Below are 22616 nucleotides of genomic sequence, written 5' to 3' on the forward strand. Positions count from 1 at the left end.
TGAATGCAATACTCCACTTATGTCTAATTTTGTACATCATATTAAGCCAATGATGGTTCTCAATATCAAATTTTTGTGTCATTTGATCCTACGTCTGTTGAAATTTCAATTCTGACTCACAATATTTTTGGCACTCATTGAACAAGTACATGAACTCTGAGTTAGAGTTTAAGTCTCCTAAGCAGGAATGAGCATTTTTTGAAATATGCCACAAACATAGCCGATGATGTGTATTTGGAAACACTTCCTCAATGGCATTTGACATAGCTTGATCCTGGTCAGTGAAAATTTTTATAGGCGATCGATTCCCCATTAAGTCTAAGAATGACTTAAACAACCATTTAAATGAATCAGTGGTCTCATCCAAAAGGAATGCACATCCAAACATCACATTTTGTCAATGGTGATTAACACCTACAAATGGAGCACAAATCAAATTATATTTGTTGGTACGGTATGTAGTGTCAAATACCACTACATCTCCAAAACAATCATAATCAACTCTTGATCTCCCATCTCTCCAAAAAAATTTGTCATTCGATTTTCTTGATCTACTTGAACTGTGTAGAAAAACATGGGATCTTCTGCATGCTTAGACTTAAAATGATTCAATAAGCTTTGAGCATCTCCAACACTAATTATTGTCATCTTTTGCACATTCACATGATTATAACAATCTCTTTCGGTAAAACCCACATTTTCACTCCCTCCAACTTCTTTTATTAGATATAAGTAAGCATTCTTTGTACTTATACCTACATTCACCATGGTGTCAATTACATCTATCTTAGGTCTTGAAATACGACAATCAGATCTTAATAAATGCCTCTCTGATTGTAGTGCAAGTTCATGATTATGCTCTAGATTAAATGCACTAACCCTCCAAACACCATTTTCAACTGTGAAACGAACAAATGCTTTACATCCAGTTCTAGTCTCTAGTCTCTTCAAATATTTCTCTTTACAAAAATCTTTATCTAGTTTAAAACCCTCCTTAGAACATAGAAATTTGCGTTGCTTTATGTTCTTCATCCCATTATAATATGTAGGTTTCCTTTTCGAATACTAAAACCCATTTGCAATGCATAATCATTATATAAAACATATGCTTCATCTGCATTATGGACCACCTTATTCAACAAATTTTCATCACTATTTTCTAGCCTTGCTACAAACATGCAATCCCCTTCAATTTCTTCAATATCACTTGGTTTATAAATAACTACAACAATTTTTATGACAAATATAAATATTAGAAACAAAATACTAAGGAAATTACAATGCAATAATTATATCATGTTTATAATTTTTTTTTTATCGATATGCACCATGTTTACAATTTCGTATGTCTTCTTAAATGCATATGGTACACTTGATCACAAAACTCTAATGTTTAGGCACAATAAGGTAACAACAAAGTTTTAATACCAAATTTTTTAATATTTATTTATTATTTATTTTTTTGGGGATTGACTATGGATAACAACAACAGTAACAACAAAATTTTAGTCTTAAATTTTTTTTGGGTTGATTATGGATACTCATTGAAAAAAAATATATTATAATAATAAAAATTAACAATAATCAAAACAAAACAAAACAAAATATACCTTTATCACTCTCCAAGTCCATTATTTCTACCATGATTTTACTTGAAACCAAAAAAAAATAGTAACTTGTTTGTTCCTTTGTGTCTGCTGCTTGTCTTCTACTGAGAATTTTGTTTTGCTGTCAATATTCTTTATGGCTTTTAAGCCTTTATGTTGAGAACCCTATATTACTATTATCACTTATTTTATTGATGTGTTGGCCCAAACCTTTTAACTGAGCTTCATGAGGCATGCGTGAAAATTTTGAATTTGGCTTCACAGTAACAGACGTTAAAAGGCATCGATTATTATGATGCGTTGGCAGGTAGGTTGACATAAGCATTTTTTAATGAGATGTCTTATATTTATTGGCTAGGAGTACAAGGTCAGTAGGCTGGCCTTATACTCCGAGACTATACAATAATTTTCCTTTGATAAGTCTGATAACTTAATAACATTGTCAGATTTCTTTTATAAAGAGAATAAGGTTGAAATATCACTTATTTATTATAACAATTGAATTATTAAAAAATAAAATGTTATATATATAGTATCTATGTCAAACCATATAACTCTCCAAAACTAAAACACGAAAAGAGAGTGAAATTAGCTCAATGGCAGAAGCCTAAAGGAATAAGGAGAGTGAATTTCAATATGGCATTGTTACCCTAGAAAATTATTCGTGAAATAAATTGTACATTTTATCCAAAGTAAATAAATAAATTTTTTGATCTTACAATTTCTCAGGAAAATGTAACAGATTGCCAATGGGCATCCAGTTGAATGGAATTCTACCATTATTTAATTTGGGAATGTAATTCTCTCAAATCTATATATATATATATAACCGAATCTTTTGAAGCTCCCACAATTTTCCACGTCAGCACAATATTTAAAACAAAAAAAAAAAACAAAAAAAACATAATTGTACTTTTCTAAATCCCGATACTTTTTCTTCCTCTCCTCTTTAGACTCTCAAATCTCTGTCTTTGTTCATAGCCAGAAGCCCTCCCGCTAGGTCACTTTCTGTCCCAACTTCTCCTGGGTGCAAATCAATCTCTTCTATTTATCTCAAACCTGATCAATTGGAAGAAGTATGGGCTATATCTCCTATCTCAGTCTCTTCTCTTTTTATTCTATGTTTTCTCTACTGCCGTTAGTTTCTTTTTCTTCATTTACTATATGTGTTCCTCCATCTTCTATTTCTTTGTTTCTTCTCTGCCTTTGATATGTTTCTCTCTGTGATCACTTCTCTCTATTTTCTTTTTCTTTTTCAAATTTGGTTGCATTGGCCCTACAACTTTAGACATTCTGATACAGAGACCCAAAGATTTGAGGGATATGGAGATTGGGGAAATTCTTCAAGGTGTTGGGGCTTTAAGTGTAAAAGATACACTGTACATCCAATTGTACATGAATTAATGGGCTCCAACAAAATTTCCTTGGATAACTAAATCTCTAACCTCAACACTAACCATGAAAGAGAGTTCAGAGAGGCCAATAATTAAGCATTAACATGCATTGATGGTGTTGGCATCTTTTATAACAACTATGGCCTTTCAAGCTGGAATAACCCCAGTGGGAACATGTGGAGGATTTTTTTTTTTTTTTAAATTGACTGAAGACGATAGCATGTGGTGGAGTTTAAAAGATAGGAAAAAAATAAAAAGAAAAAAAAAGGTTAAAAGGTTGAGAGAATAAGTGGATGAGAATAAAAGAAAGGTTAAAAAAATGTTAGTAGGATAGTTAGGGTAAAAATATATATATAAATGATGCTAAAGATATAACAAATTTCATCACTTAACCTCTAGAAACTAATGTCACTAGTTTAAAAAAAAAAAAAAAAGATATTTGTTTATTATTTATTATGATAATGCGATTTACCAATCATAATTATTGTCACATCAATCCACAAAATGTTTTGCTATTAATTTGTTGTATTTTTAGCATTTTGTAAAATAATTAGTTTAGTGTTATATATATATAGCGATAATTTTGATATATATCATTCCCTTAGGTAAACTGAAATTGTCTCTAATACAAAATTGACTCTTGCAATGTAGACCTTGTGTTTGACAATATGTCTCACTTATGCATTAGTTTAAGTCAACTGCATGGTTTGTGCCTCTTGGTTTAGTTTTCACTGGTCTTTTTTCTTTTTTATGTGCATTTAGGCATACAAGGCCATCAACATAATTTGTATTTTTAGCATTAGAACTTTAATCATAAAAACCAAAAATGCAACATTATAATCTTAGTCTTCTTACAATGAAATTTTTTATGAATTATGTTTTTTGTACTAATATACATTTGCAAGGACAAATAAAATATTGGAGAAAATTATAAACTTGATAACATTCAAACATTAAGGGGTAAGATTATTACTAAGTGAGAGATTGAGAGAAAAAATTCATTGAAAAATATTAGTTTAATTTTTTTAAAATGTCTTTAAGTAGTTTTCTCATGCATAGCACGGGTTAGCGACTAGTTTTACTTAAAAATCTATGTGTGTCATTATAAAAGTAAGAATATCAAATTACATATAGCAATATGAGATTTTGCTATATATGTTTGCACACTCCTTGAAAAGGAAATAGAGAAATCTCTTCATTTTATCTTCCACCTTGAAATCTAACATCCTTTTTTGACAGCTGATTTAATGATATTCTTTAATAGGTTTTCCTTTAAAAAAAATAAATAAACAAATGCCACTTGACAATAACCATCACTACATTATTTTACTCCTATTTGCGACCTAAAATTTTCCCATCCACCCACTTAATCGCAAAGACTTTTTTGACATCCTAACAATAGGTTAATGATTATATTTGAAAGATTAGGGATCATTTTAAAATATAAGACAATGATTAGGGACAAAAATGGTGATTAAACATTTTTAAGTTAGAGTCAAAGGGATTCAACATTAAACCTAAACCCAAAATGAGCAGTGTTATTATGAAAAATGGCTATTGACATGTGATTTTATTAAGAGTAATGCTAGAAATATTATTACATATTAATATGTCACCAATTACCACACAAAAAAAAAAAAAGTAATTTAGAATTTTTTTTTGAAAACAATAATTCTCCATTTATATTTATTGTCAAGTAAATTTTTAAAAATTACATAGTAAATTTTATTATATTTTCAATATTTTCCTTTTTGTTAAACAAAAGGAAATATTAGTTATAAATTCTCTTTGTACTGCTTCTATGTAAGTTGTTTACTACCGACATGCACGATAAACTTTTTTTATTTTTTATAAGTGTACTCGTACGGTCGTACCTTGGACAATATCCAATTTTTAATCTGCATAAGGAAGATCTAAAGCAAATTTGGAATGAAAAGAAACAGTGTGTACGTATGACCTTTCAATTATACCATGAATTCCACATGTTATTCTGATTAATTAAAAAAAATCCTCACTAGTTATTTATAAGAAAAATATTGAATACAACATGGCTGGAATCAAAATATACATTTTTTATTTGTCTGAAAAAATAAATCACCTGTTTATTAATTATTATTGCACGTAGGGAACAAAAAGCTATTATTGCACCTTTGAAAGTCCAATCCCCACCTGGTCCCAACCCCTAAAAAAGAGGGAGAGAATAAAATAACAAGAACATTTTCAATAATTTTAATTAGAAGTCTTTGACCTGCATAATTTTCAGGCCTTCATTATTTGATCATATCATCAAGCAAGGCCAAGAGAAACCATATATTATAAGAGATCTAACCAAAGTTTCAGAACTTGATGAGGAGGAGAAAAAAATAGCAATCTTTTAAGTTTTAACATTACTTCTTCTTTTTTTAAAGCTTAATCTTATAACATTTGATTAGTGATCCCCAACATTCAATTATAGATACTTTTAATTAAGTTAATTTCTTTATTAATTCATGCATAAATTATAAGCAATTTTTCAATTATCAATTTCATAATAATCTTATTTATCAAATAGGCTCCATCTCTTATTTAAAAAATAAAATTAAAATTAAAATTAAAATTAAAAAAAAGGTATAATGGACAAAGCAATTAGTATAAGCTCTCTCTCTCTCTCTCTCTCTCTCTCTCTCTCTCTCTCCATTACATTCAATTATAGATACTTTTAATTAAGTTAATTTCTTTATTAATTCATGCATAAATTATAAGCAATTTTTCAATTATCAATTTCATAATAATCTTATTTATCAAATAGGCCCCATCTCTTATTTAAAAAATAAAATTAAAATTAAAATTAAAATTAAAAAAAAAGGTATAATGGACAAAGCAATTAGTATAAGCTCTCTCTCTCTCTCCATAATGGTAGCATGTACTATTCTTTCCACCACGCCACGCAGAATTGCAACAACAACATTAATAATTGATAAGAGGAAATACGAAAAAGAATGGGATTAAGATCCGGTACAAGTTATTACACTGTGCAATTGTAAATCTTAAGATTGAAAGTTAAAATGATCATTTTTAATTTCAATCATTGGATCGGATTTTTTTTTTTTTAACCTTTTTACATTTCATTTTAGGTAATAAATTTTACTCTCTCGTAAAGGGCAATTACACGATGCAACAGCTTTAACTACTACACTAGATCCAAATTCATAAATAATCTTCCTTTTTTCTCATTTTAATACATTATGATAATTTAGTTTGCAGATCCAAATTACTCGGAAACTTTACAAAATGATAAAGAAGGAGAGTCTAGAACACTGGTGTAGTAATCCAATCATCCGACATTGAAGTTGTACATCTCTCTTTTTAGTAAAATAATTATTTATTCAAGAATTATTACCTTCTTCATAGGGCTGTAAATAAACTACGTCATTCATAAACTATTCTGACTTAACTGAATAAAAAAAACTTATTTATGTTTGCTTATTTTGAGCTTTAGTTTTAAGCTTATTTAACATACAAGTTATGCCCAAAAAACAAATTGTTCATTAATGGGCTTGTGAAAAATAAGGGTAGATAAAAATAAGTTGAGTTTATGTTTGCTTGTAAGTTTAGTGATAAGCTTGATATAAACTAGACAAATAAACCCATATTTTACCAAGTTTAAAATTAACTACGAGTTAGGACCACTTGTTCAAATCAAATGGGTTTGATATGGATTTAATAATGTATGTGTTGGATCTTGAGCTCAAGAGCTTGATAGTAAACTCGAACTTGGCTTCACTAAAGAATCAAGTTAAGATCAAGTTGTTGTACTTTTTAATGAACTCAACTTTAAACATTATTAATAAACTTCATTCAAGTTTGAGCATTCACTGCTTGAAAAAACTCATCTCATTAACAATAGTGGATTGGTTTCTTTTTAAAGTCCTTGGGGGCCAAAGGCCAGTACCTCCTCAGGACTACTTCTTAACATGATAGTGATGGTGTTTTTTATTTTTATTTTTTTTATAGGCAAATGAGGATTGTTAATTGTTTATAACTAGTGGCAAGCAATCCAAATTTGTGCAATTCTGGCTTATCCAACCCCATCCACATAGAAATTAATTATTAGTTCATTGCCCATGTAGTTTAATGATTAACACATATGAAATCTTCACGTTTTTTTTTTTTTTAATATTAATCCCACAATGGATAGATATTCTTGGTGTGTCATGTAGGAAGAGTCCACTTTAGATGTCGAGAATAGCAGGTTTTGGTTTTAGACAGAGCAAATTGTAATTTTTTTTTTTTTTTTTTTTTTTGCATGGTTGCTACATATTAAGAAAATAGAACCAAAATTATAACCATTATTATCTAAAATGGCTGACGAAATCATGTCTCTTATATAGAATTCAGAATGACTAGCTTTTGTCCCTCTGAACATATTATTATTATTATTATTATTATTATTATTATAAAGAGTAAATGAATTAAAAGAAAGGCTGAAGTTGATTGCTTAACAAGTAACGACGCAGCCCCATCGTGAAATTAATCATTATTTTAATAAATAAATAAATATAAAAGCAACCTCATTGTCCAAAAGCCACATCTCTCAGAAACAAGAATAAATAAATACTGATGATAAAATAATTGGTGGATAAATTAATGAACGAATAAGATAAATAACTTTCAACATGTGAATGTGATTAATAACTTAATTAATATATATATATATATGATTAAAACATCTCCGCTTCCTAATAAATGGTCCAACCTCATTGTCCAAAAGCCACATCTCTCAGAAACAAGAATAAATAAATACTGATGATAAAATAATTGGTGGATAAATTAATGAACGAATAAGATAAATAACTTTCAACATGTGAATGTGATTAATAACTTTATTATTATTATTATTATTATTATTATTATTATTATTATTATTATTATATGATTAAAACATCTCCGCTTCCTAATAAATGGTCCAACACACCTCATTACAAAAGGCAAGCCCAATTTATATATATACACACATATAGAGGCAATAACAAGCATGTTATAAACAATTTCATAAGAATACAACCCGGCCAATTGGTCTACAAAATGTTTAAAATAATAAATAATAAATAATTAGCTTCAGTAAGTAGAAAGTGGCATGATAAGACAATGATGTAGGTATAAATTAACGTGTAGAACAGTTGTATTGGAAATTCAAAAATAAAGGTGCAACAATTTTAGTTACCAGGGTAATAAATATGAAACAATTGAAATATAAACTCATACAAACCCAGTATATGGTCTAGTGGCCAAGCTTTGGCCAACAAGACTTCTATCTTGTGTTCATGTCCCTCTTATCTCCAATAGTGAGCGTGTTGATACTTATCTCCTTCTGTGTTGTCTTAGACATATTCAATGAGATATAATCAAAATAAGATTTGAATTAGGCCTCATTCAATAGTAAGCGTGTTGGTACTCATTTCCTTCTATGTTGTCTTAGATATATCCAATGAGATATAACCAAAATAAGATAATAATAAAAAATACCATATCCCATGAACTAGGCCTCATTGGTAAGAGCAATGTTTGTAGAGCTCCAACAACAGTCAGTAATACATCTTTCACAACGTAATCCAAATCAAGAACCAAGTATTACCTCCATGGATAAAATATGTGGAGCATGAATAATGCACCAGGATATTCCGAAAACAAATAGAAGGATTCAAGGATAATGGCAAAACTAAACGTAGATTAAATTAGGGAAGTGCATGACGTGAAGAGTTCTGGTGTATGTGCATTTATAATTTTATATACATATATATGAGCATTCCAAGTAACAAAGAGGAGACGCTTGAAGCTCGGTGAGGTATAGAATTACACTGAAGAAGCAAGTATATTTCAGATTTTAGAGGTGGAAATCTATTCCTTTCAGTCCTTTCTCGATCTGTATGATGAATTCTGTTCAGGCAACCAACACAAATGCTTTGGAATACCCGATCCATGGCTTTAATTACTCAAAAATCCACCATCCGTTTCATGCATAGGGTAATTAATTTTGCACATTTGATCTTACTTGTGGATAAGACTTCTTCAAATAGATGCAAACTAACAAAATAGCATCATCATACTCCAACAAAGATATTGCACCCCTCTAAATGAGTTCCACTAAGTGCAGATGCAGCAAGTCAAATGGGAATTACTGCGAAACAAGATATTTAAAGATGGACAGAGTTTTCCTCTTCGTAATTGAGGGGTGTTAAGAACAAAGAAATTGTTAAGTTATCATTTTTATAAGCGGTTTGAGGGAATCTTCTCTAACTTGCTCATAAGACCATCCACATATATTATTTATTAATTGCCACATAGTAGGTTGAAAAAATTTTCCTCCAAATTGTTTTGGACCTGAACATTTTCCTTTAAAGATATCTCAGAACCTGAGATACTGCTACTGCTAGGCAAGACAAGGACCATGAAGCCTTCCAAATTATTATATATCCTTGTTCATTAATCCTACAAGTGTTGCTAATAGGATTAAGAAGCTGCAAAGAGACTTCTTATGGGAAGGTACGGATGAAAACCCCAAGTTGCACGTGGTGAGGTGGAAAACAGTTTGTACTCGTATGACAAATGGTGGTTTGGGGATAAGGAAGATCACTTCTTTCAACAAAGTGTTGTTGGGTAAATGGTTATGGCGGTTTGGAAAGGAAGAAACTAGGCTTAGGAGGCATGTGATAGCTTTGAAGTTCAGGGAAAAGAGGGAGTATGGACTTCTAAGTTAGGGGTCCTTATGGTGGTGGTTTGTGGAGAATTATTGGGATGGATTGGGAAGATTTTCGTAGATATATTTGGTATGAGGTGGGTACCGGAAATAGGGTGCGATTTTAGCTAGATTATTGGTATGGAGATCAATCTCTTAAGGAGGCTTTCTCAGTTTTGTAAGAATTTGCTACAGATTAGCAGGCTTAGGTACTTAGAATCTTTATTGGTGCTGCAACATGGGGAGGAGAAGAAGAGTTCGGATGTGCAGTTCCATCGAGCTTTGAATGACTGAGAATTGGATGTAGTGGCAGCTTTTACTCACATCTTGGAGACCCATATTCCTTCTGATGAGGTTGGAGACCGGATGAGGTGGAAGTTGAGAACAAATGGAGAGTTTGAGATTCAGTCTTTTTATTGTGGGTTGAGGGTGTCGTCTTTTTTTATCTTCCCTTGGAAAGCAATCTGGGTTTGGTGTGTCTTTTATAGGGACTCTGTTTGATTGGTCACGGATTTGGTGCAAGTCCCTCCCAATGTTTTTAGATTCCCTTTCTTCTTGTACATAGCTTTATGTCTCTTTTGTAATTTTGTGGCTACCTCGTGTTTTTTCCATGTCGCAGTCTTTCTTAGTGATATCTTATCTGACCTACCAAAAAAAAACAAAGACGGGACCATAAAGCCAGTGACATCTTTTTTGATACATCTGCATCTAATATAGGCAGCTGTTTTCTTCACAAGACGAGATTCAATAGCAACATCAAATAACACAAAGTAAATTACAATTATCTAACTAAATAAATAGTTTTTAGCCGCACCATCAAATCCAATCTTGTTCTCACCAACTCGAGAATACCAGCTAATGATTTTCAAAATATGTCTAAAGCAACAGTGACATTTTCACCATCAAAGGACTGTCCCCAAAAGCAGAATCATCTGTTGCTGGAATGCAATGAACAAAAAAGATCGGGCAAGTAACCTAAACACCAATCCAATGAGCTACACTCCCGGCACGTCTTCAACCTATTGGATGCCGCCTCCTGCATTTTTCCAAGTTTAGTCAAAGAAAAGAATTGTGGCAATTCAAAATGACAATCCAAATCCCAACTAATACTTCTTTTTTTGGTTAATTCAAAGTTACACAATCTACCAAACACAACCTCACCCTCAAACTTGTTCTTAATTCAAAGTTGCACCATTTGAGCTAATGCTCATTGACAATTCCAGGTTAATGCGTGGAATGCAATCATAATTAGAACTCTCCCTCAACAATCCATTCTGCTGGCTAGCTTCCCCAATGATTTTAAGTCATACTTCATATCTAGATATTTAAAAATAAATATAGCTAAATAAGAAATTCAAATGCATTTTTTCGACCCTTGTGGTGGGTTCAGTTCCGGGTTCAATCCCCAGTGCCTTCACTTAGAAAAAGAAAAAAATAACTAATGTATCAGAGAGAGAGAGAAGAGAGCTTGTACTCCAAAATAAAATTTTAGGTGTACATATTTCAGAGTATTATTGCATAGGATCTGATAGATAAAATGAAAAACAAAAACATTGGCTTCAAATATAGAGTTGAAACCAAAAATAGCATAAACACAATCATATCAAAACTTTGGCAATGAAAACACACATGCAAAATCACTAATACCGAGGTCTACTAAATTACCTCTTCGGACGACTTCGGTCTTCCTCATAGTCCATCACTCCACCAGGTTCAGAGTAGATCTCCTCATGCCCTCGGAAGTCAATGTCGGCCTGCTTACAGTTTGTAACTTCTGCCACAATGTAAGTAAGACACATCGACCAACATGTCCCAAACATTTGAAAAGACTTTCTTATAATAACATTATAGCTACAGGTGATTAAAAAGGAGTGGATCATGTATAGAATCAGAGTTTGTGTTTTTCTATTGGCAGGGAATGGTTGGAAGACATAAAAATGCCTGATATTTGGAGCACTGCCCACTGTGCCTCATGTGGACAGTTTGGCCAGAAAGAAACAATCATACCTTCAACAGCATTGAGTTATCTACTCTATCATTGAAAGTCCATATTTCTTCAGAATCTGTATTGAGTTCTCTAATGTGTTTTGCAATGTCTCCTTCTTTTGAGAAGATCCCATTTCTTTTGAGAAGATTCCATTATATAAAACCTATACTTAGGTCCATTCAATTGATGAGTATGTGAGTAGTGGCTGAGGTGGATGGATATTGTGGCTGCCATTCATTTTTTTTAAATGCCTCCAGCATGGTTGCATATTGTGTCCAACAAGTTTCAAGTGTCTGTCTATCTTTATCTTAATTGCCTGTTCATATTTTAAATGCCTCCGGACGGGTTGCATATTGTGTCCAACATGTTTCAAGTATCTATCTTTATCTTAATTGCCCATTTGGTAACATGTTATCAAAATTTTCAAAGTACAGCTTTTTAAAACTTTGATAGGTACAGCTTTTTCAAACAACCTCGTTTTCACAAATGCACAAAAAGAACTATACCAAACAGGTATTAAGTGTAACAGAGACAAATACAAGGGGTAAATTCCCCAAAAAAAAAAAAAAAAACACAGCCCCATGTTTTAAGTTAACACTGGGTGTAAGTGTAGTTTCTGCTATATCTAAAGTGAGCTGGTCATGCTACACCCAAAAATACAAATATAAATGAGTCCAGCCAAACTCTAGTACATATGAATTAGAGTCTTGCAGTTTTATGTCCAAGTTTGAATGTGATGCAGGAGCATCTAAAGCCCAAAGCTAAAAAGGCCCAGTAGTTTATCTTTGCTGGCCAATTGTTACTATAAGACTAGTCTTTTATTTCTCTATGTTGTTTTATTTATTATTATGTCTTTAGTATTTTAAATGGTCATGTGACTTTTAATAAAGTTGGATGGTTAGGATTTAATTGTTATATGTAAAGTGAAGGGCTAGATCTAAGGCTACCAAAGCCCCTTATTATTATAAATAGCCTCTTTTGAGTCATTTTAGGCAGTTATCTACCTTATGAAATTTCATATTTAAATATTTATTCTTTGCGCCTATAAATTGATATTTGATTGTTCCAACTTCAATCCTATTATGTTTTTCTTTGCTTTAATATTGTTTGTTGCTGGAATTTTTTCTTGAACCCTACTACTACACTAGACCTATGTCATCCTCACCGCATCTGAATGACTTCCAATCCAATCCCTAAGTTAGTTTCAGCTTGAAAACCTTTGGAATAAACATAGGATCATCATGGGCTGCTTCACTGGGGAGCAGCAGCCATTCCAAACAAACTTACTAGTCTGTGTAATCAAACCTTTTTTTTTATTATTGGTAAATTACGCATCCAAGGGGTCTTGAACCCACAACCTCACCCTCCACCTTACTCTACAAGATGATAAGTATCATTTGAGCTAGAGTATGACCAACTAACTGGTTTGTGTTAAATCATCTAATAACACCATACTTCGGTTCTGTTTAAATATCGACCATTCTGTTTTTTTTTTTTTTTTTAATATACAAATATTGACTATTCTGTTATTTAAAAAGAAAAACCCTCCAAACTTGCAACAACCCATTTGCTTAAATAATGCTTCAACCAAAAATCAATTGTTATCCTTTCCAAAATCACATGCAGAACCCTTTTCAAAGTTTTAAAAAGAAACAAGACATCATTTCCATGTGATGTCCTATCTTCCATATTTAGATTACTATTTTTTGATTACAGAGGATAAGGACAATATGGATTAGCAATTCAAAATATAAAACCAGATTCAACTGACCTTGAGTGAAATGGACTTCTTTACATCTTCCACCCTATCTTCAACCTCCTTTCGGTGTTTCTTATCCAACTCGCTCATAGAATCAGCCCATTTAATCTTTTCTTGAATTGAGATAAGTAGATTGTCCGACGTAGCCAACCTATCTCAACATTTGTAGATAAATATTAGACAAAATACCGAGAACTAAGATATCCAATTATCTTTAGAAGAAGATTCATAGATCATGAAGTGTGGGGAAAAGAGGTAAAGAAGCAACTAGACTAAGCAATTTTTATTGTAAACTAGTAGCCATATCTATGGTGGCATATGGCAAGCTAGATCAAGAATTGGAACACTAATTTTGTTGACTTTTTCCAGCTAGATTAAACGAAGGCTAATATTTTTTTTTTTTTTTTTTTTTGAAAAGTAAAGTAAAGAGAAAAATGTGAAAGGCTGTTTGGGGAAAAACAGATGAGAGAGATACAAAAGAGTCCCCTTAAATTCAAAAAGGCCTTTTAGTTTGATATCTGCCCCCTAACTAAGCCAGGTATGAAATCCAAGTTCATATGGCTACTCTTTGAGGCAATAACGAAGGCTAATATAGTCAAATATAGTATTATTCACTAAAAAGGACAGATTAAAAGTCACTTAAGATGAGTTTTTTTTTTTTTTTACCAGATTAATACGAAATTAATTGAAAATAGAACCTGGGCTGACTCCCAAGTACATAGGGAGTACACTACGGACCCATGCAACATGAGATAATCGCAGCTTACTCATGGCTAGTAACATATTTCATGTATTAAAAATCAAGACACCAGGGTTTATAAGTGCAAATGCAGCACCACACAGGACTACCACATGGAAAGACAATTGTCAATCAGTTGCAGGGGGGTATAGGACATTTGAAGACTGTTTATGAATGGTAAGATTGAGGGTTGTCCTTTCTATGAGGCTCTCAAAGGTTGTATCATGCATGGCTTTAGGTCCTTAGATAAGAGTGAAAACGTTCAACAGACAACAACATTGTTGGAGTGCACAGTTGCTTTGTAGTCATTAGCCTAAAACTTTATTTAGGGTCCATTGGGTGATTCCTCAAAATGTAGAGGTATTTACAGGTTGAAGAGGGAAACTTGACAGGCAAGAGGCAAGAGAGTGGAGTGATCTGCGGACAGTCCCTTTTATAATAGGAGAACAGATCAGAGGAAGAGAAATAACCCAACTTTTAATGATGTAGAGCTGAATAGAAATTCTCTTAAAAGTTAAAACCATCTTTCCACCTACTCTATTTTTTCTTGTGCTTTGGGTAGCATCCAATGTGATGCTTTCTTGGATTTTACTGATCAATTAAACTTTTAGTTGTAAGCGCTTGACAGGATGACATACACAACACATTGCACCTATTCTTTTTTCATGATAGAGTGACTAAATTTTACACTAATCGTCAACCTATGCAATCCTATTCTTGTATTTTCAAATAGCATTTTCACTTGATAAGTATGAAAAATAAAAATAGAAAATAAACTGTTCAAGAAATGGAGAGTGATTTAGCAATCAAACAAGCAACCAAACATGAGCATAGAAGTTACTCAAATGCTATTTGAACAAGGGATGTTACCAGTTTGACAATGTTTGTATCATGCTCCCAAGTTGACCAGGTCTCAGATCCCTCCCTGCTGCAAATTGAACCTGTAGTACAAAATCATAAATAAGTCACTAAAAGGATAAGTAACTACTTAAAGAGAGGTGAGGGTAATGAGCTCAAACCTCAAAGCATCTTCGCAGCTGATCCAGCTTCCCTCTGACTATGCCCTAATAGAATGCAACAAATTCCACCACAACAATCAGCACATTCTGTTTATGTCATTTCTCTATCTTAACAATTATAATAGTGCAACTTTCCACCACACCACCCCCTCCCAGCTTTTATTTCTAAATAAAGGCCCATATTAGAGACGTCACTAAAAGGCAAAGCCAGAGAGAGACAGGGTAAAGAGAACTTCAATCTGCCATCTATATCATTCATAATATTAGTACCAATGGATGCTAGCTCAAATGGCGCCTCTTCCCCCTATGACTATAGGGTGGAAAGTGGGATCATAGGTTCAAGACCACCAAGTGCATGCATATCATATGTAATATTATGAAAGAAATAACAAAAAAGACCTACTACCATCAAGTCATTATAGCATTTGAAGCACCATTTTCTCACATTCAAAGTATGGTGTTATGCAAGAGAGAGAATGGTTATACTCCAAACATCACTCAAAACATAATTTAACCCCTGAAAAAATAATTAAAATTTAGAAATGCAGCACAAGCACAACTAATGGAATGATTCCTTTCACATTGATGTAGTGAATACAAATCTCTAGTAATAGCATTCCTGCTTCCTCACCCCATCAAAGTGCTTGTTCAGCAGTTAAGAGTAAAATCCCAATACCGTAGGTCATTAGGATTGGAGCAACAATATAAACTTTGAATGGGGAATACCTACCGCATACATGCATTCATTGATTAGGAAATCTTCAAGTTCACGTACATTCATAACATCTAACTCCTGCATTAGTTGATCATAAGGTAGAACCTGGGAAAGGACATCAATTAGACTTAGAAAGATAAAAAGAAATATCAGAAAGAAGACACTGAATATAAACAGAAGCAAAAGCCTACTGAATACCCATGACCTAAATGACTCCCCATAAAATATAATTGGTCAAGAGGCACACAGAACTTGCAAAATCCATCAACAGCAGGTTCAGAGGGAGAGATTAGTTGAAAAAGTTATAATTCCAAGCGAATGACTTAGCAATGTCTGAGTGTCAGTGATCGATTATAGCTTGGGATTCGCTTACTGAAGTTAATGAGGTAAAAGTTATAATTCCACTCTTCAGTATCTAATCTTATAGTAAAGAATGTACACAATAACTGTTTAAAAAGGTAGCTACTTTTACCTCATTAACTTCAGTAAGCAAATCCCAAGCTATAATCGATCGCTGACACTCAGACATTGCTAAGTCGTTCGCTTGGATATACTTCAGGGTAGTGAAGATATTCTAAACCTTTTTTTTATAAAACTTGTATCAATGAGAAAGGATGCACCCAAGACATTCCAAACTTATAACTTAATTCAACTTGACTTAATATACTTCCTGTGTCTCAACAGAATTGATAATAACCTACTACAATCAGAATTCATTTGCTTCCAAATAGATCCTTGAATCACTCACTATCTCTATAAAGAGCAGGAATACTAGACAAGCAACTTGTCTGAATTAGGCCACATATTGACTTCACTGTTACAATATTTTTAAAATGACGAAGTTCCTTGAAAATTAAAACCCTACAGCTGTAACCACTATCATTCAATCAGGCAGGTAAATCAACCTGTCAAGTGTCAAATGTATGAATCTGAAAAGAAAAGGGTTGAAACTCAAACAAGGATACCTTGTTCGTCTCAGCCAGTGTAAGCACAGTAAGTTGTTTCAGCTTGAGGACTTGTTCAGGAACCAATTGTGGAAGACGGCCAGCATTACCTACAAACATATATATTTAAATTTCCAAAACTCCATCACATTATGCCTTGCAGAAACACAACTCAAAAGTCAGGCTCAATGAAATGAAATTGTTAAAATAACAATTTTTTTTATAAATAAAATTTTATTAAATATGTAAATCACTTCACACTCACGATGATGAACAGAGAGTGTTTAAAAAATTACAGAAATCATACAGAAAAGGATAACATGATAGTTCAATACAAGTTTCTGTTAGTTTATTGCCACATTATTCAATAAGTTTGTTGACGGCTGATTAATAGATTGGTAATTTCATGAGGTATTCTCACTACATGTTTAGCAAAAAAGATAAATCACATGAAGCTTATCCCGTATCTCACACAACCAAGTAACAAATATACATTGATCCTCCACAGGTTAAATTATCAATTTGGCACTCCAACTATTGGGCCAAGTTCAATTTGGCCCCTCAACTATTAATTGTATCAATTTCATCCCTCAACTTTCAAAATCAAGTCAATTTCACCATTGAGCCTCCTCTTCATTAAAATTCTTAGCAAGATTACTTGACCTCACAAACAAATGCACACTTCATAACTTCTTTCATCAACATCATTATCAAATAATTTTCACTAAGATTTTCAGAGAGAGGGCGCCCAGGGATGAAATTGACTTGATTTTTTTTTTTTTTTTTTTTTTTTTTTTCACCCCCAATGAGTAAACCACGGATGCACGACCCCCCACCAAAGATTTGATTTTGAAACTTGAGGGATGACATTTACACAACTAATAGTTGAGGGACCAAATGAGTAATTTAACCTTTGATATAACAAGAAATTTAGTACATACATGCAAATATCTACTTTATGCTTTTATGATGAAGAGATATATACATTTTTTTTTATACAAGTAACGTAATATTTTATTAAAAAAACACATACCAAGTACATCAGGGGTGTACTCAGGGGAACCCAAGAAGTACAATCAAACTCTCAAATTACAATGCTCAAACATGTCTAAAAGAGAAAACAAGGAGAAGAATGAAAAGCAACAATTCAATCTAACAAAGTACAAAAGAAAAAGGCTTTAAATTCAAGGATAGACCATTCACATCTCTCAAAACTTCTAGCATTCCGTTCTCGCCAAAGACACTATTGAATGATTTAGAGTTCTCTAGGATATCAGAGGAGGAAAAGGCTTGATCGGTTAGACCATTCGAGGAGGATGAGGTGTTTGGGGTGATCCAAGGCTTTAATGGAGATATGGATCTAGGCCTGGATGGCTTCTCTATGGCCTTCTTTCAATCATTTTGGCATATTTTAAACCGCAAATTATGGAGTTATTTCAGAATTTTCATGCCCAAGCTATTTTTGAGAAAAGACTTAATGCATCTTTCCTTGCTATCAAATAATCACCCTTACCTTACGTTGAATATATTTAGAAGATGAAGATAAAATAGTAAAACATTTGGCACTCAAAATAAATGAAAACAAAGAAAAATGGATAATAAAAGAATATCCCATCACATTCAAGGCACCAAGATTTAAACACAAATCAAATCAGGAAAAGCATATAGTGAGCTCTACGACAACTAGCCTTGCTAATATTACAACTTTCTATTTTCAACATTGTATTCCCCTGTATAGAAAATTAAAAATTTACCAAATTTCCAAGCATATAAGCAAAATATTCCTATTCATATCTATCAAAACATGAACAAGTTGTTGAGTGACACATAAAACAATGCCTCAAACATGAACAAGTTGTGTGTACAAAAAAGGAATGCAGATAAAAAGAATTAAAAAAGATTTCATTTGCTTACTTTTGTAATCACTCCAAGTGCCATGTGCGAATAAACGAAGCACATCAAGGTATACAGAATTTTCTGTTCCTCCAAGCTGCACAATTTTATAGTTAAAAACCCAACAGGGGAATAACTTTGAGTTGATTTTACTTGATACTAAATAGCCAAATGCCTCAATGCCCTCAAACCCAACAATACCAACAAAAGGGGGCAGATACAATCACAAGCAACAATAAAGAGGAAAACCCTTCACAAAAAATGGAAAGTGAAAATCAAGTGAAACATCTAAAAAATAAGAAAAATAACCGATGCACATAATGAAAACAACATAGTGAAACACAACCCACTAACAACGAATCAATAATCCTGTTATTCGTCTATATGATACATTTACAAACATCTTGACAATTGTTCAACTCATGAAGCTAAAGATAAAGCATAAATACAATAGGCAAAACTTAGTACATAAGGTTCCCCAATAAAATTCAAAAACATGGATGTATTGACAATTGAAACACGAATGGTGTTTTCTTTTCCAAGGACAACTAAAATTCAACATATCCATATGTTTGACTTTAATTGGAGAACCTAATATCTAAGAAGCACGGACACTTCATTTAGGGTATATTCATGTTGTACCTGTAATCTTACCCATGTCCCTGCTTCCTAGCCTAATATACTGCACCTAAGTTATTGAGAACTGAAACACAAATGGTGTTTTCTTTTCCAAGTACAATTAAAATTCAACACACCCATATGTTTGACATCAATTCACTAGGAAGCATGAACCTGGACATGGGTACGGGTCCAACACGACAACACGAGAAATTTCTGAAAAATTATAACATGACACACAAATGAATTGTCCATGCTTCCTAGTTAAATTCTAGTTAATTCGAGAACCTAATATACTGCACATAAGGTATTGTGTATAATTTTTTTTTTTTTTTTTACCCAATATATAATTTACCAACATAAAAACATTTTAGAATCCCCTCTTTTCTTAACCAAATGATGAACTTTTCAATTTCATATGGCAATGTCAAATAATAATAATAATATAAAAAGAAAAACCATTAGTTTTCACACATCTTACAAATTTGAATTTTTTTTTTTTTTTCCACTGCCAATTCAATCAAATTCTGAGTACATAGGGCGAACCTGTTGGACGGAGGGGACGGATAGAATCTCGGAGAAGGCGAAGAGGGAAGGGTGAGAGGTGGCGTCGGCGACGAGTGGAGCGAGTGCGGAGCCATGGAGAGACGAAGCTTGCTTCACGAACTGCTCGATCAGGTCCGCTTGCTTTTGCTCTATATCCATTTTCTCCTTCTTCTACTTCAATTTTAGGGGTTTTAGGGATTAGGATTTTGGGGGGTTTTTTTTAGGGTTTGAGGGATTGTGTGTAACGTAATCTGTAATGGCGCTACAGATAGATACCACTACTGCTTCAGCTTTACAGGTGCGTGTGTTTTTTTTTTTTTGTGTTAGTTATGGTAAGAGTGGTGAGTTTTTAAGGGACGCCCCCACGAAAGCCGAAAGCGGTTTTGTCCCTGCTTTGCGCTTTTAATTCTGTCTCCTCGTATATATATATATATATATATGTATAGTACTACACTACGTGTGATAAAAATAAAAAAAAATAAAAAAAAAGTACTACACTACGTAATACTCCCTGCCTGCGTGCGGTTAATTCCCGATGGTCGTGGTAAACTGTAGGAGTTTCTCTCTCCCTCTTTCCTGTGACTATAATTTTGGACAAACTACGGCCATTTTGGATCAGCTTATAATACAGTAAATAAAGCTAAAGTGTAGTTGGAACAGTATTGCGGAACTTATGAATAATATCGAAAAGTATCGTGAGACCATAAATAATAGCAAAAAAAAAACTTGATAGTTAAAAAATTTGACTTTATAAATCATGCTAGATGCACACTACGTATAATAAAAATAATTAATTTTAAATATTATAAATATAGAGATTTATCAAATGTCACACAATAGCAATTATCTCCCTAGAAGCACCCTTCCACACCTTCCATTTACTAGGAGAGAGGGGGAGAGAGAGAGAGAGTCCTAATACCATTTTTTTAAGGGGGGATTGTTCGTAAGAGTATTCTCATCAAGGATCTTAAAAAATTTAGCATTTAATATCTCAAAAATTTACTTTATTTATTTTAACAACTCAATTTATAATACACTTAATATTAAAAGTTTTATATTTTTTACCACTTCATTAATTAAAGATAGTGAGAGAGAAAAGAAAAATAACAAGAGAGAGTCTGGTGAGAAGAAAAGAGAGAGAGAGAGAGAGAGAGAGAGAGAGAGAGAAAATGTATTAAAATATTATTATATTTATAAAATTTGAGCTACAGTGGACTGTCATACATAACAATCCACTATAGCTTAGATGCTAAAAATTTTAACACTAACACATTTGTTGTAATGTGCTTTTTTGGAATGGGATGCTAAAAAATAGTAGCTGGTGTATTTCGAGAGTTTCTAATAATTTTTTTTCATTCGTGACATCATGGGGACTTATTGTTTTGTGTAACGACGGTGTGGGGCCCGTGGGCCTGACAGCCACAGCCCATCGCGTAGTAGGCCCAAGGCCAGCGCCGAGGAGGACTGACCAGCCAAGGCTAAGTCAGACAAAGCCCCTTTTTGACCCACGCCGAGGACATCTCCGTCCTCGGCATACTAGGGATAATTTTTGGGAGGGGACAAGCCCAGAGCAAACTGTCACATTCGCACTTAATGCATTCACCTAACCCCTCTGGCCGCATTAATGGGGATATAACCCCTTAGCAGGGCAACGTTGATCAGAGTGAACCACTCGAGTACTGATAAGATCCCGGAGCCCCTGTATCTGCTCCTCTCTTTGTTCCAGCTCCGCCGCGCCGAGAAGGGAGTTATCGGTGGCCTGGAAACATGATGGCCCTCCCCTTCCCGGCCTTTTGTGTCAAGCTCTCCATTCTCTTTATACCAATAAAGGGACGGCTTGACACTTCCCACCGGCTAGCTTTTTTAGGGCGGCTCCACCTGGGCCTCTGATTGTAGAAATAGCTGGTAGGATTAGCTTATAAATTTGTGTGTGAAACACACCTGCCTGAGCCTCTGATTGTAATTTGTACTGTTTCTATTTATGAAATAATAACATCAAGATTTCTCTTTTCGCTGTCGAATCTTCTATTTTCTCTTTTTTTGTGTTTTTTTTTTTTTTTTTACAACGACCACTTAGAACAATCGCCTGGTGCGCCGGCCAGCACCCTAAATCTCCCACAGACGGCGCCAATTGTAGGGACTCAATTTGGATTTGACCCTGAATATGAATGAGTTTTCAGCCCAACAAGCCTAAACAATAAATTTGTAGAGATTGGGTTAAAGGTTTAGACGCTGGCAATCGTTCACCAAGCATGAACTCTCTTTTATTAAGAAACACTTAGAATTAATTTACAACGGGGAGAATGCTCCTCGGCCCGTGGCCGAGGAGCCCTTTTCTTCCCTTTTTCCTTCCCCCCACTCTTTACTTTACTTGATTTTCTTATATAGTCTTCATCTTCCTATCCCATTCTTCCATCTGTTGATCATCCATTCGCCTCCCTTCTGGCCATCCGTCCCATCAGAGGCCTTATCAGTACTCGAGTGGTTCACTCTGATCAACGTTGCCCTGCTAAGGGGTTATATCCCCATTAATGCGGCCAGAGGGGTTAGGTGAATGCATTAAGTGCGAATGTGACAGTTTGCTCTGGGCTTGTCCCCTCCCAAAAATTATCCCTAGTATGCCGAGGACGGAGAGGTCCTCGGCGTGGGTCAAAAAGGGGCTTTGTCTGACTTAGCCTTG

At 33.5% G+C, this 22616-nt stretch overlaps 1 protein-coding gene and 1 non-coding gene across 5 annotated transcripts; both read right to left on the reverse strand.

Annotated features, from left to right (window-relative positions):
- Nucleotides 1-10383: 10383 nt before the first annotated feature.
- LOC111990861 (COP9 signalosome complex subunit 7) lies at nt 10384-20334 on the reverse strand. Of its 4 annotated transcripts, none has more exons than XM_024022637.2 (9): nt 19937-20332; nt 18794-18869; nt 16901-16989; nt 15951-16040; nt 15221-15265; nt 15072-15142; nt 13475-13613; nt 11382-11487; nt 10384-10752 (listed from the first exon to the last, which is right to left on the reverse strand). In XM_024022637.2, the coding sequence occupies exons 1-8, from the start codon at nt 20093-20095 to the stop codon at nt 11416-11418; spliced, it is 741 nt and encodes a 246-aa protein (XP_023878405.1). In that variant the 5' UTR covers nt 20096-20332; the 3' UTR covers nt 10384-10752; nt 11382-11415. The 4 variants fall into 4 exon arrangements, with proteins under 4 accessions (XP_023878405.1, XP_023878403.1, XP_023878404.1 ...); XM_024022635.2 differs by having other exon boundaries at nt 11382-11470; nt 19937-20331; XM_024022636.2 differs by having other exon boundaries at nt 11382-11490; nt 19937-20330.
- Nucleotides 13895-14002, reverse strand: LOC111990864 (small nucleolar RNA U19). Its single transcript, XR_002880707.2, has one exon. It is a non-coding gene; the product is annotated as a small nucleolar RNA U19 (small nucleolar RNA).
- Nucleotides 20335-22616: the final 2282 nt, after the last annotated feature.

The sequence above is a fragment of the Quercus suber genome, unplaced genomic scaffold (genome assembly GCF_002906115.3).
Source record: "Quercus suber isolate HL8 unplaced genomic scaffold, Cork oak 2.0 scaffold_55, whole genome shotgun sequence".
Taxonomy (NCBI): domain Eukaryota; kingdom Viridiplantae; phylum Streptophyta; class Magnoliopsida; order Fagales; family Fagaceae; genus Quercus; species Quercus suber.